The 13,590-nt window shown below is 42.4% G+C and overlaps 1 protein-coding gene across 3 annotated transcripts in view; it reads right to left on the bottom strand.

Annotated features, from left to right (window-relative positions):
* The window catches only part of tubgcp4 (tubulin gamma complex component 4), a 57,502-nt gene that overhangs the window by 5,951 nt on the left and 37,961 nt on the right, over positions 1-13,590 (bottom strand). For all 3 annotated transcript variants that reach the window (XM_061664445.1, XM_061664426.1, XM_061664435.1), the window contains one exon: positions 7,294-7,438. In XM_061664445.1, coding sequence (XP_061520429.1) covers positions 7,294-7,438 — 145 coding nt within the window. The remainder of the gene's footprint in view (positions 1-7,293; positions 7,439-13,590) is intronic.

Raw genomic sequence — 13,590 nt, 5'->3', positions numbered from 1 at the left:
AAAAAAATTAGCTTAAATTATTTTAGCAAATGGCTACAATTTTACAAAGAGTGAAAAATTTAAGGGGGTCTCAATTATTTCCGTACCCACTGTATATGTAGCGAATACGCCCTATGAAGCACATTTGTCTGCGCAAATTTGAATTGAATTTGAAGTTAGTTCATTCTGTGTTGTGACATAATCCCTAACATCGCTCCGTCGCAAAATACATCTAACATGAGCATCCGAAAACTAATTACATAATTGTAGCCCCGTTTCCTAATTAACAAGATGTACGAGCGGATCAACTCTTGTCGCCGATGTTACATGTGCTTTGCGGTTCCGCTGGGACCACAACCAGGGTCACAGCTTGAAGCATCTCAACTCAAAAATACAAAAGACCAGTGCAACAAATACGACACTGGCTGATGTTGCATAAATGTAAGAGTAGCTATAGAGGAATGTCCGCTCCAGAGGTGGGTAGAGTAGCCAAACGTACTCAAGTAAGAGTACTATTACTTGACAATAATGTGACTCAAATAAAAGTAAAAAGTAGTCCTCCAAAAAAATTACTTGAGTAAAAAGTGCACAGTACAAAGTACACAGTGAAAAAAATAATTAAAAATTACTAAGTAAATAGTGAGTAACTTCAGATTTTTTTAAACCACAGCATGAACATCAATAAAAAAAAATTACAAAATAAAAAGTGAATTCTGATGTAGCTGTGTGTGCGTATGCAGTCAAAACTACAACATCATCTGCAATTTACTGCTCAGTGTTTTCTAAAGTTATAAGTGAGCTGAAATATCCACGTTTGGGGAGACAGTGCCAGACAAATACTACAATACATGAAAGCTGTTGTTTTTGTTCGTCTAAATGTAAACAAGCGTCGCGCGCCGTTGCCTTCAATGGTAACGACGACCTTCCCAAAATGGTTGCCACTTCGGCACGATGATCAGCCTGGCTGGGTTATCTAGTGTCAATATCTATGCCCGTGAAGCCCAACAGAAGACATTATGTGAGGTCATGTGACTTTCTTGTATCGTTTGATTGGTGAACTAGACTTAAATGTCACTCGCGCTTTAACTGGATTGGCGCAAACAGCGCCCAATGCGGAAGTCGTAGTCTCACGCACAAAATAGTTGATAAGCAATAATTGATCAAATTAGCGAGCAACATTTAGATCATTGTTACGGAGTAAAAGTACCGTTACTTCTTAACAGCAGAAGCGGCGCAAGTGTTTTTTCTGGTCTCGTCAACTCTTGTGACTTATCCAAAGCAGGTCCAGAGAGCACAGGCGGAACCTCAGGCCAATGCGCACGCATATTAGTCCGCCGCCGAGTAATATTCACAATTACATCTTACATCGAATTTCGCCAAAAGGCGACTGATTTGCATGTATGCGTTTAAGAGCCACTGCAAAATGGAAATTACAATCCACAGTTTTAAATGTTTGTTTTGATATTTTACGAACCCTGCATGAATGCTCCAAGTGTATATCATGATACCAATGTCACTAATGCCCGTTTTTTTTTCTGCTGTCAAATCTGTTTGTGAACTGAATACGTTGATTGTGTTTTACCTCAGACAACACGAAAACGTTACATCACGTACATTAAGTGTTCTTACCCACCAAATAAGGTTGAAACTAGGCTTTACACGATCAGGATTTTTGGGGACGATCAGAGAGTTGAAAAAACAGATAACCGATCACAAGATGGAGCAATGTGTCTATTTAAATGACCTGTTCATTTACTGTATATACAAAAATATATATATATTTACAATAAATAATGTATCTTTGTTCATCTATTTATGCCAGTGAGGCATAGTGTCAGACAGAACAACTGAATGGTCTTCTATTAGATGGCAGGCAGTACAGAGAGTAATTAATGTATCCACTGTTTGTGACACCTTTGTTTGTTGGTGTGCCGTGAGATTTTTCAATTGTAAAATACGTTCCTTGGCTCCTTAAAGGTTAGAAATCACTGCTCTACTCAGATCATGTATTCTAATCAGTCAGTTCAAACCAACATTACAACATGACAACAAATAATGGGTGCTAACTTACTGTAATTATATTACTTTATTGTAATTATATTACTTCACCCACACCGAAACTTAAGAGCATGATTCGACAGAACGGCAGCACGTTTACGCACAACCGTTAGTACTAGCACTAGCTTGCTAGGCTACATAACATTTTGTAGCCTGCTTGCAAGCAGTATCCTATTAAAAGTACGGGAACATACCTCAAACAAGCCTTAAACGAACGTCCTCTCCAGAGCACCGGTGACCAACACACGGTTTTCCCCATTTTGTTCTTATAATACAGTCGGCGCGATGTACTCTTGTTGTCGTCGCAATGGTAACGAGTGTATCTGGTAGCATTTGAGTTGACAAGATAAAGCCCAATGATCGTAAAAAAACGGGATGAGGTGGTATCGGAATACAAGATTTTATTGTAGTAGTCTGACAGTGCAATCGTGAAAAAAAACATTTGTCTTGTAGTCTGATCCGGGCATTACGTGTTGCCTGTCCCACCCCACCGACATGTTTTTTTTTAAAATAACTTTATTGGCCGTCAGATATTTACAGAACTACGTCAGAAGACACGCGGCAAGGCTAAAAATAAACTAGCTTTTGGATTCCAATATAATGTGCACGATGGCGATGCGCAGTAAATGTCTTTTGCGGATTGATTGGATCGGCAAATTATGACATTAAAGCCGAACAGCTGATCAGCATAGAATGATAAATATCGGCCAATACTGATTAGGCCGATCAGATCGGTGTAAAGTCTAGTTGAAACACTCATTATATAGGTTAACCATGGTGTGTGAGACAATGCAAAAGCTGGGAATACATTTTCTTATTTTAGATCCACTGGATCTAGACCAGAAAACCTTAAAGTGAAATTCAATATCAGGTGTGGTCTGTTCTTCCCGGTCTTTTGGGCAACTCCTCTTTTTCTTGGTACAAAAGACAGAATCCTTTTGCTATTGAAGGTGATATAAAGTTTCAGGGTGTGAAAAGTCTGGGGGTGACCAAGGGAGTTTGTTGCAGGGAAGATAACATGTAAATCAGATAAGGGTGTGGGGGTGTGATGCATGAAAGCTCCCAGCAGGGTGGATACTGATCCAGCAGAGGCCAGATGTCGAGGAAGACAATGGCTGCGGGGAGCCACTGTAAACATGAGATGCAAGACTTTGGGATGGCGTCTGGAGACGCCGCCTGGAGCCAGCGGCAAATGGCCATCATTCTGCAGAGCAATGATGACGTCAGATGGGACCATGGACCATGGATGACAGCGATTCCATACTTCCGCTTTCAAACATTGTATAAGTCGGGGGCAAGAACAGATAGCTTTGTTCAGTCTGCGCTGTCTCTGCTGAGGCTCGGATAAGCGTAGCTGCTGACCCAGAGCTCTGTAAAATGTATAGACTCCTCTGTCAGGATTAAATTGGTTGACTTTTAACACGTTATAAATGTAGTTCTTCCACGAAAACGCATGGAACCTCGAGAATAATAGGTGATCATAAAATACAAGGTTCCTTCACTCTGCTCTTGTTTTTTTTGCTCCACCGAAGACGCTGGCTCTGAGCCAAAGCCCACTCCTCACCATGGGCTAGCCCATTTTGGCTCGCCCCGGCCAAATCTTCCTTGCCAGTCCGACAATCGCTGACCACAGACACGTTCTGCAAACTCCCCAACTACACTTTTGTGTGATGGTGAGTCACCAGCAAGAGGAATCTGGCAGGAAGAATTGGCGTGTTCTCTCTGAGCATGTGGCGAACAATGTCACCCAGGCGCTTTGGGCACTCTACTCATTTCTTCAAATCAATCTGTCAACGTCCTTGTCCAGACATCGGAAGGATTGACCCGCCTGCCTATTTTTGTTCTGCGCAACGTGAGTACAACTTGTTGATTACCAAGTACAAATTGGTGCATAATTGGGATTAAATTAACAGTCAGAGAACTTCCCAGCTCTAGCATCACACACGACACCATCACTCATTTCATCCTTACGTCACGAGTTCAGCCTTCTCTATGAATTTATCGGTACCTTTTTGTAGTAAAGTCCCTCTGCATTGTTTCCCCTTTAGTTCCCCTGTAGATTCAACTACATTTTCTCTAAAATTCCACTTGCTGTTGTGTACTTTGTGTGTTTGAGTGCAACAGTAAAGCGCTGTAATCGAGAACTATTATTTCATCCATGTAGCAAGCCTTCTAGAAGACAGAGATTGATCGAGGTTTTCGTCACTTTTCCTAAAATTTCCAAATATAAAAAGAGATGTTGTGCCCTCTACGAGACAAATATAATTGGATTGTAACCTTCTAAAGTTTTTGGATCACTCCGGAATTAGACGCCGGTGTCTAAATTCCTGACATTTTCTTATTTCAAATTACTTAAGCTTTTATCCAAACCAAATTAACGCTATATAACAGATATATTTATAGCGTGGCTGAAATACTGAACAAGTCACCATTTTTCTCACAAAGGTGCTATTGACCTGAAAATTTCACCAGATGTTGGGAACATCCCAAGTAATCTATACATACAAAGAAATTAGAACAAATAAGATCAGAAATTAAGTTTTGTGTAAAAATGTGAAATGACACAGGGAAAAAGTATTGAACACAAAGAAAGGGAGGTGCAAAAAGGCATGGAAAGCCAAGACAACACCTAAAATCTATCAATAATCAAACAGCAATTCAGCCTCTTGTCAGTGCAAATGAATATCAGCTGGTTTAGTCCTAATTGATAGCGTACAAAAAGGTCTCATTGCCAAGGTGTGAGTCAAGACATCTCATGATGTGTAAGAGCAAAGAACTGTCTCAAGACCATTGCAAATTAATTGTTGCAAAAAGATTACGATCAAATTGGTTACAGGCGCATATCGAAGCTTCTGAACGTTCCAGTGAGCACGGTTGGGGCCATAATACGTAAGTGGAAAGCCAATCATACCACCATAAATTTGCCTTGATCAGGTGCTCCTCGCAAGATTTCTGAGAGGAGGAGTGCAAAGAATAATCAGAAGAATTGTCCAAGAGCCAAGGACCACCTGTGGAGAGCTTTAAAAAGACCTGGAATTAGCAGGTACTGTTGTCACAAGGAAACCAGTGAGTAATGTACTCCGCCGCCATGGCCTATATGCATGCTTACCACGCAAGACACCATTTCTGGGGAAAAAAAGCATGTCAAAGCTTGTTTAAAGTTTGCTGAACAACATTTGGACAAGCCAGTTATATACTGGGAGTGATGAATGGGCAAATGTACCGAGACATTCTTGACAAGAATCTGCTGCCATCTACGAGGGTGATGAAAATGAAACGAGGGTGGACATTTCAACAGGATAATGATCCAAAACATACTGCCAAGGAAACTCAATTGGTTTCAAACAAAAAAAAAATAAAGCTGCTAGAATGGCCCAGCCAATCTCCTGACTTGAAGCCAATCGAAAATCTATGGAAAGAACTGAAACCCAAGATCCATAAAGGAAGCTCACGGAACCTTCAAGACTGCTTGTGTGGAGGAATGGGCCAAAATCACACCAGAGCAATGCATGCGACGAGTTTCTCCATACAGGAGGCATCTTGAAGCAGTCACTGCAAACACTGTACTTTTGTACAAAGTATTAAATACCCATTGGCGTGTTCAATACTTTTTCACTGTGTCATTTCACATTATTACACAACTTAATTTCTGACCTTATTTTTTCTACTTTCTTTGTATGTATGGTTTATGATGATGCTTTAAATACTTATTTCAGCCGCTGTATATATATTGACTATTTCCCATTATCAAACAAATTTGAATATTAGTCAAAGACAACACAAGTAAACACAAAATGCAGTTTTTAAATCAAGGTTTTTATTATTAAGGGATTAAAAAAAAAGTCTAAACCTACAGGGACCTGTGCAAAAAAGTGATTGCCTCCTAAACCTAATAACTGGCTTGGCCACCCTTTACAGCAACAACTGCAATCGAGCCTTTGCGATAACTTGCAATGAGTCTCTTATAGTGCTGTGGAGGAATTTTGGGATATTGGCAAATTTGTTGTACAGTAATCCCTCGTTTATCGCGGGGGAGAGGTTCCCGCCAACCCACGCAAAGTAGCGACCAGATTTTTCAAAATTATTATTTATACAGAATTTAAAGCTTTATGAACCTCCGCAGGCTCTTATTAATCTTCCCCACACTCCTATGAACCTCTACCATACTCTTATAAAAACTTTCTATACTCCTAAAGACCTTTTAAACACTATGATTTTTCCTTTTTCTTTTTGAATTTTTACAGTTATGTTCCAGGCGATGATGTGTTTATTTTACCACAAAAGAATTTCAACATACTCACACAATCCCTTGATATGGTGAATTATGCACAATATGGATATGAAAAAAAATTCTGCAATGCACTGAATCCACAATAAGTGAACCGTGATAAAGCAAGGGGAAACTGTAATTCAGCCACATTGGAGGGTTTTTTGAGCATGAACTGCCTTTTAATGGTCATGCCACAGCATCTCTATAGGATTCGGGTCAGGACTTTGACTAGGTCACTCCAAAGTCTTCATTTTACCTTAATACTCGTTTTTCTCAGCAGTGGTTTTCGTCTTGGAACTCTCCCATGCAGCCCATTTCTACCTAGTCTCTTTCTTATGGTGGAGTCATGAACACTGACCTTAACTGAGGCAAGTGAGGCCTGCAGTTCTTTGGATGTTGTAGTGGGGTCTTTTGTGACCTCTCGGATGAGTCGTCGCTGCGCTCTTAGGGTAATTTTGGTTGGCCGCCCACTCATGGGAAGGTTCACTGCTGTTCTATGCTTTTGCAATTTGTAGATAATGGCTCTCACTGTGGTTTGCTGTAGTCCCATTTTCCACACTGATAGATCTAAATTACGTTCTCTCTCATTTGTTCCTGAAATTCTTTAGATCTCGGAATTATGGCAGTATCAGGCCTGGGTGTGGCAAGAGAAATTGAACTCTGGTATGATAGACCACAATTATGTATTGTTGGATTTTTTTTCTCCCTTAATAAAAAAAAACTGCATTTTGTGTTGAGTTGTGTTGTCTTTGACTTTTATTTAAATATGTTTGATGATGGGAAACATATAAGTGTGACAAACATGCCAAAAAATAAGAAATCAGAAAAAAAAGAAATCAGAAATCAGATACTTTCATACCACTGTAGGTTGAAAAGGATTTGCAAATCACTGTATTCTGTTTTTATTTGTTTTACACAACGTCCCAACTTAATTGGAATTGGGGTTTGTATTTTAAACTGAAAAAGATAAAAAGATTGGTACTGACTTCTCCAAAACAGCGGGAGTAAAGAGGATGTGCAGTGGCCACTGAACCTTGTAGATGAGGCCGAGAGCAGCCCAGCCAGTGGGAGGCACCTCACGAGGGGAGATGTCTTGTGGAGGAGTGGTTCCGTCTCTGGGACCCACCATCTCTGAAAAAACAAAATAACCACGAGACCAGAACCAGTCACATATGAGCAGTTTTTTTTTGATGATGATGATTCAGATCTTGCCGTATTTCTCATAGACAAACATACACACACAGTTTATACATATATATACAGTGGGTACGGAAAGTATTCAGACGCCCTTACATTTTTCACTCTTTGTTATGTTACAGCCATTGACTAAAATCATTTAAGTTAATTTTTCCCTCATTAATGTACACACAGCACCCCATATTGACAGAAAAAAAAACAGAATTGTAGAAAATATTTGCAGATTTATTAAAAAAAGAAAAACTTAAATATCACACAGCCATAACTATTCAGACCCTTTGCTGTGACACTAACTTGGGTGCTGTCCATTTCTTCTGATGATCCTTGAGGTGGTTCTACACCTTCATTGGAGTCCAGCTGTGATTGATTATACTGATTGGACTTGATTAGGAAAGCCACACACAATGCAGCCTTATGGGGGGCACAAGTCAGTGCAAACTGTAGGCCGGTCCCAAGCCCGGATAAATGCAGAGGGTTGCGTCAGGAAGGGCATCCGGCTTAAAACCTTGCCAAACAAATATGAGCGTTCATCCAAAGAATTCCATACCGGATCGGTCGTGGCCCGGGTTAACAACGTCCGCCACCGGCACAGTCAACCTGCGGGGCGCCGTTGGAAATTCAGCTACTGTGGGTCGAAGTCAAAGAAGAAGAAGAGGTGGAAAGCGGGTTCTTCGCCAGAAAGCGAAGAGGAAAACACAGAGCCTAGAACTGAATGTGGGGACTTTGAATGTTGTGACTATGACAGGAAAATCTCGGGAGTTGGTTGACATGATGATAAGGAGAAAGGTTGATATATTGTGTGTCCAGGAGACCAGGTGGAAAGGCAGTAAGGCTAGAAGTTTAGGGGCAGGGTTTAAATTATTTTACCATGGTGTAGATGGGAAGATAAATGGAGTCGGGGTTATTTTAAAAGAAGAGTTGGTTAAGAATGTCTTGGAGGTGAAAAGAGTATCAGATCGAGTGATGAGGCTGAAATTTGAAATTAAGGGTGTTATGTGTAATGTGATTAGTGGCTATGCCCCACAGGTAGGATGTAACCTAGAGGTGAAAGAGAAATTCTGGAAGGAGCTAGATGATGTAGTTCTTAGCATCCCAGACAGAGAGAGTCGTAATTGGTGTAGATTGTAATGGACATGTTGGTGAAGGTAATAGGGGTGATGAAGAAGTGATGGGTAAGTACGGCATCCAGGAAAGGAACTTGGAGGGACAGATGGTGGTAGACTTTGCAACAAGGATGCAAATGGCTGTAGTGAACACTTTTTTCCAGAAGAGGCACGAACATAGGGTGACCTACAAGAGCGGAGGTAGAAGCACACAGGTGGATTACATCTTGTGCAGACGATGTAATCTGAAGGAGGTTACCAACTGTAAGGTAGTGGTAGGGGAGAGTGTGGCTGGACAGCATAGGATGGTGGTGTGTAAGATGACTCTGGTGGTGGGGAGGAAAATTAGGAAGACAAAGGCAGAGAAGAGAACCATGTGGTGGAAGCTGAGACAGGACGAGTGTTGTGCAGCTTTTCGGGAAGAGGTGATACAGGCTCTCGGTGGACAGGAGGAGCTTCCAGAAGACTGGACCACTGCAGCCAAGGTGGTCAGAGAAGCAGGCAGGAGAGTACTTGGTGTATCTTCTGGCAGGAAAGGAGAGAAGGAGACTTGGTGGTGGAACCTCACAGTACAGGAAATCATACAAGGAAAAAGGTTAGCTAAGAAGAAGTGGGACACTGAGAGGACCGAGGAGAGGCGAAAGGAATACATTGAGATTCGACACAGGGCAAAGGTAGAGGTGGCAAAGGCAAAACAAGAGGCATATGATGACATGTATGGCAGGTTGGACACTAAAGAAGGAGAAAAGGATCTATACAGGCTGGCCAGACAGAGGGATAGAGATGGGAAGGATGTGCAGCAGGTTAGGGTGATTAAGGATAGAGATGGAAATATGTTGACTGGTGCCAGCAGTGTGCTAGCTAGATGGAAAGAATACTTCGAGGAGTTGATGAATGAGGAAAATGACAGAGAAGGGAGAGTAGAAGAGGCAAGTGTGGCGGACCAGGAAGTGGCAATGTGGGAAGTTAGAAAGGCATTAAAGAGAATGAAAAATGGAAAGGCAGTTGGTCCTGATGACATTCCTGTGGAGGTATGGAAGCATCTAGGAGAGGTGGCTGTGGAGTTTTTGACCAGCTTGTTCAATAGAATTCTAGCAGGTGAGAAGATGCCTGAGGAATGAAGGAAAAGCGTACTGGTGCCTATTTTTAAGAACAAAGGTGATGTGCAGAGCTGTGGCAACTATCGAGGAATAAAGTTGATGAGCCACATAATGAAGTTATGGGAAAGAGTAATGGAGGCTAGACTCAGGACAGAAGTGAATATTTGCGAGCAACAGTATGGTTTCATGCCTCGAAAGAGTACCACAGATGCATTATTTGCCTTGAGGATGTTGATGGAAAAGTACAGAGAAGGTCAGAAGGAGCTACATTGTGTCTTTGTAGATCTAGAGAAAGCCTATGACAGAGTAACCAGAGAGGAACTGTGGTACTGCATGCGGAAGTCTGGAGTGGCAGAGAAGTATGTTAGAATAATACAGGACATGTACGAGGGCTGCAGAACAGCGGTGAGGTGTTCTGTAGGTGTGACAGAAGAATTTAAGGTGGACGTGGGACTGCATCAGGGATCAGCCCTGAGCCCCTTCCTTTTTGCAGTGGTGATGGATAGGCTGACAGATGAGGGTAGACTGGAATCCCCATGGACCATGATGTTTGCAGATGGCATTGTGATGCAGTGAAAGAAGGGAGCAGCTGGAGGACCAGTTGCACTGGAAAGAAGAGGAATGAAGATTAGCCGAAGTAAAACAGAATATATGTGCATGAATGAGAAGGGTGGTGGGGGAATAGTAAGGCTACAGGGAGAAGAGATAGCAAGGGTGGAGGACTTTAAATACTTGGGGTCAACCGTCCAGAGCAATGGTGAGTGTGGTCAGGAAGTGAAGAAACGGGTCCAAGCAGGTTGGAACGGGTGGAGGAAGGTGTCAGGTGTGTTATGTGACAAAAGAGTCTCTGCTCGGATGAAGGGCAAAGTTTATAAAACAGTGGTGAGGCCAGCCATGATGTAGGGATTAGAGACAGTGGCACTGAAGAGACAACAGGAAGCAGAGCTGGAGGTGGCAGAAAGGAAGGTGTTGAGGTTAGCTCTCGGAGTGACCAGGTTGGATAATATTAGAAATGAGCTCATCAGAGGGACAGCCAAGGTTCGATGTTTTGGAGACAAAGTTAGAGAGAGCAGACTTCAATGGTTTGGACACGTCCAGAGGAGAAATAGTGAGTACATTGGTGGAAGGATGATGAGGATGGAGCTGCCAGGCAAGAGAGCTAGAGGAAGACCAAAGAGAAGGTTGATGGATGTCGTGAGGGAAGACATGATGGAAGTTGGTGTTCGAGAGGAGGATGCAGGAGATAGGCTTACATGGAAAAGGATGACGCGCTGTGGCGACCCCTAACGGGACAAGCCGAAAGGAAAAGAAGAAGGAGGAGGAAAGCCACACACCTGTCTATATGACCTTACAGCTCACAGCGCATGTCAGAGCAGATGAGAATCATGAGGTCAAAGGAACTGCCTGAAGAGCTCAGAGACAGAATTGTGGCAAGGCACAGATCTTGCCAAGGTTACAAAAAAACAATTCTGCTGCACTTAAGGTTCCTAAGAACACAGTGGCCTCCATAATCCTTAAATGGAAGACGTTTGGGATGACCAGAACGCGCATGGAGTTTGCTAAAAATCACCTGAAGGACTCTAAGATGGTGAGAAATTAGATTTTCTGGTCTGATGAGACCCAGACAGAACTTTTTTGCCTTAATTCTAAACGGTATGTGTGGAGAAAACCAGGAATTGCTCATCACCTGTCCAATACAGTCCCAACAGTGAAGCATGGTGGTGGCAGCATCATGCCGTGGGCGTATATACACACACATACACACACACACACACACACACACACACACACACACATACATAGAGTGCCGTGAAAAAAAATTGGGCCCTCTTCTCAAATTATTATATTTTTTACATATTTTCCCCAATTTGTTTAAGGACATCCAACAAATGTAAATATCAGACACATATAACCCAAGTGGACTTAAAATGCGGTTTTTAAATGGTGATTTAATTTATTAAGGGGAAAAAAAATATTCAGTTACCTGGCCCTGTGTGAAAAAGTAATTACCACCCTTGTTAAATCATGAATTAATTGTAGCCAATTAATTATTATTATTTTTTTTTTTTACTGTTTGGTTAAATTTCACTGATCCACACCCAAGCCTGATTGACTCCAGACCTGTTCAAACAAGAAAACACTTCAACAGAATCTGTCCTGCAAAAATCAAGTTGGACAAAAGATCTAAAAAAGCTGCAACAAAATGCAACAAAAACGATCCAGAAAAAAAAATCCAGAACATCCATCCATTTTCTACCGCTTATCTGGGTCGGGTCACGGGGGCAGTAGCTTTAGCAGGGACGCCCAGACTTCCCTCTCCCGAGCCACTTCGTCCAGCTCTTCCGGGGGGATCCCGAGGCGTTCCCAGCCCAGCCGAAGGACGTAGTCTCTCCAGCGTGTCCTGGGTCGTCCCTGGGGTCTCCTCACGGTGGGACGTGCCCAGAACACCTCACCAGGGAGGCGTCAAGGAGGCATCCGAATCAGATGCCCCAGCCACCTCATCTGGCTCCTCTCGTTCTCGAGGAGCAGCGACTCTACTCTGAGATCCTCCTCTGAGATAGCTCGGATGACCGAGCTATCTCTAAGGGAGAGCCCAGACACCCTGCGGAGGAAACTCATTTCGGCCGCTTGTATCCGGGATCTTGTTCTTTCGGTCACGACCCACAGCAAGTCCAGAACAGTCGAGAAATAAAGTCATTGACACATCAGTCTGGAAAGGGTGGCAAAAGCCATTTCTAAAGCTTTAGGATTCTAGCTGACCATAGGGAGAGCCATTATCCTCACATGGAGACAGCATGGGACAGTGGTGAACCTTCCTAGAAGTGGCAAGCCTACAAAGATTAGCCCAAGAGGAACAGGAATGACTCACCTAGGAGGCCACAAAGAAATTCAGGACAACTTCTAAAGAACTGAAGTCATCCCTTACCTCAGTTAAGGTCAGTGTTCATGACAACACAATAAGGAAGCGACTGGGCAAAAAATACATCCATGGCAGAGTTCCAAGACGAAAACCACTGTCCATCTTATTGGTCTATGAGAAGCGATTGAAGGTCCACAGTCCAGCAAGTTCTTCTCACAACTTTTTCAGGATTTTTTTGGATGCCTTCCCATCACCTCCAGAATTAGATCGAGCGCACCGCAGCCTAGCTCCGAAGCCGGGTACTGGTGATAAGCCTCGGCCTGTCATTATCTGTTTCCATCGGTACCAAAACAAAGAGCTGGTGAGAGACACGACTTGTCCTACCAAAACAACGCATTCAGGATTTAAGAAGACCACAGTGGTGAAGCAGAGAAGTTTATCGAGGACTCAAGGGACGTTTGAGTGACAGGTACTGACTTCTGGAAGCTGTGTAACTAGTAAAGAATGTTCACAGTTTCCACATTGTAGTTTACACGAGGCATTGTACTTATCGCTAAGGTTTAACACTTATAGTAGTGGCGATAGCGTAAGTTCTATTGTGTGTTAGGTTTATGGGGACCCCATTTTGTTTGTTAAATTTTTACTTTTTTTGTCTCCACTCAGGACACCGTTATTTGGTGGGCTTCTCCCCCTGTTTCATTGAGCAGGATAGAGTGATATGCTTTGAAAGGAATAGATATTGAAGTATTACAGTTAGGCAGGGTAGGTGTGCTGCTTGTTCTCGCAGCTAGAGTCACCTGGGGGTTCTGGGGTGGCTTTGTGTCTCTCACTGTCATTATTAATGGACCAAAGTGTTATACTTTTTTTTTTGTCTTACTCCTGATATTCAGCCAGAGTAATTGAGCCTTTAACAATACACCTAATGTTATGTGTATGTATGTACCAAATGTTTATAGAATTTATTTTTAATATATCTTTAGTGAGATAATAATGGCCAGTTCACTTAATATAGTTACATGGAAT

This window comes from Phycodurus eques, chromosome 2 (genome assembly GCF_024500275.1).
Source record: "Phycodurus eques isolate BA_2022a chromosome 2, UOR_Pequ_1.1, whole genome shotgun sequence".
Lineage (NCBI taxonomy): Eukaryota > Metazoa > Chordata > Actinopteri > Syngnathiformes > Syngnathidae > Phycodurus > Phycodurus eques.
Note: the sequence above shows the minus strand (reverse complement) of the source record. Positions and strands in the feature narration are given on the sequence as shown.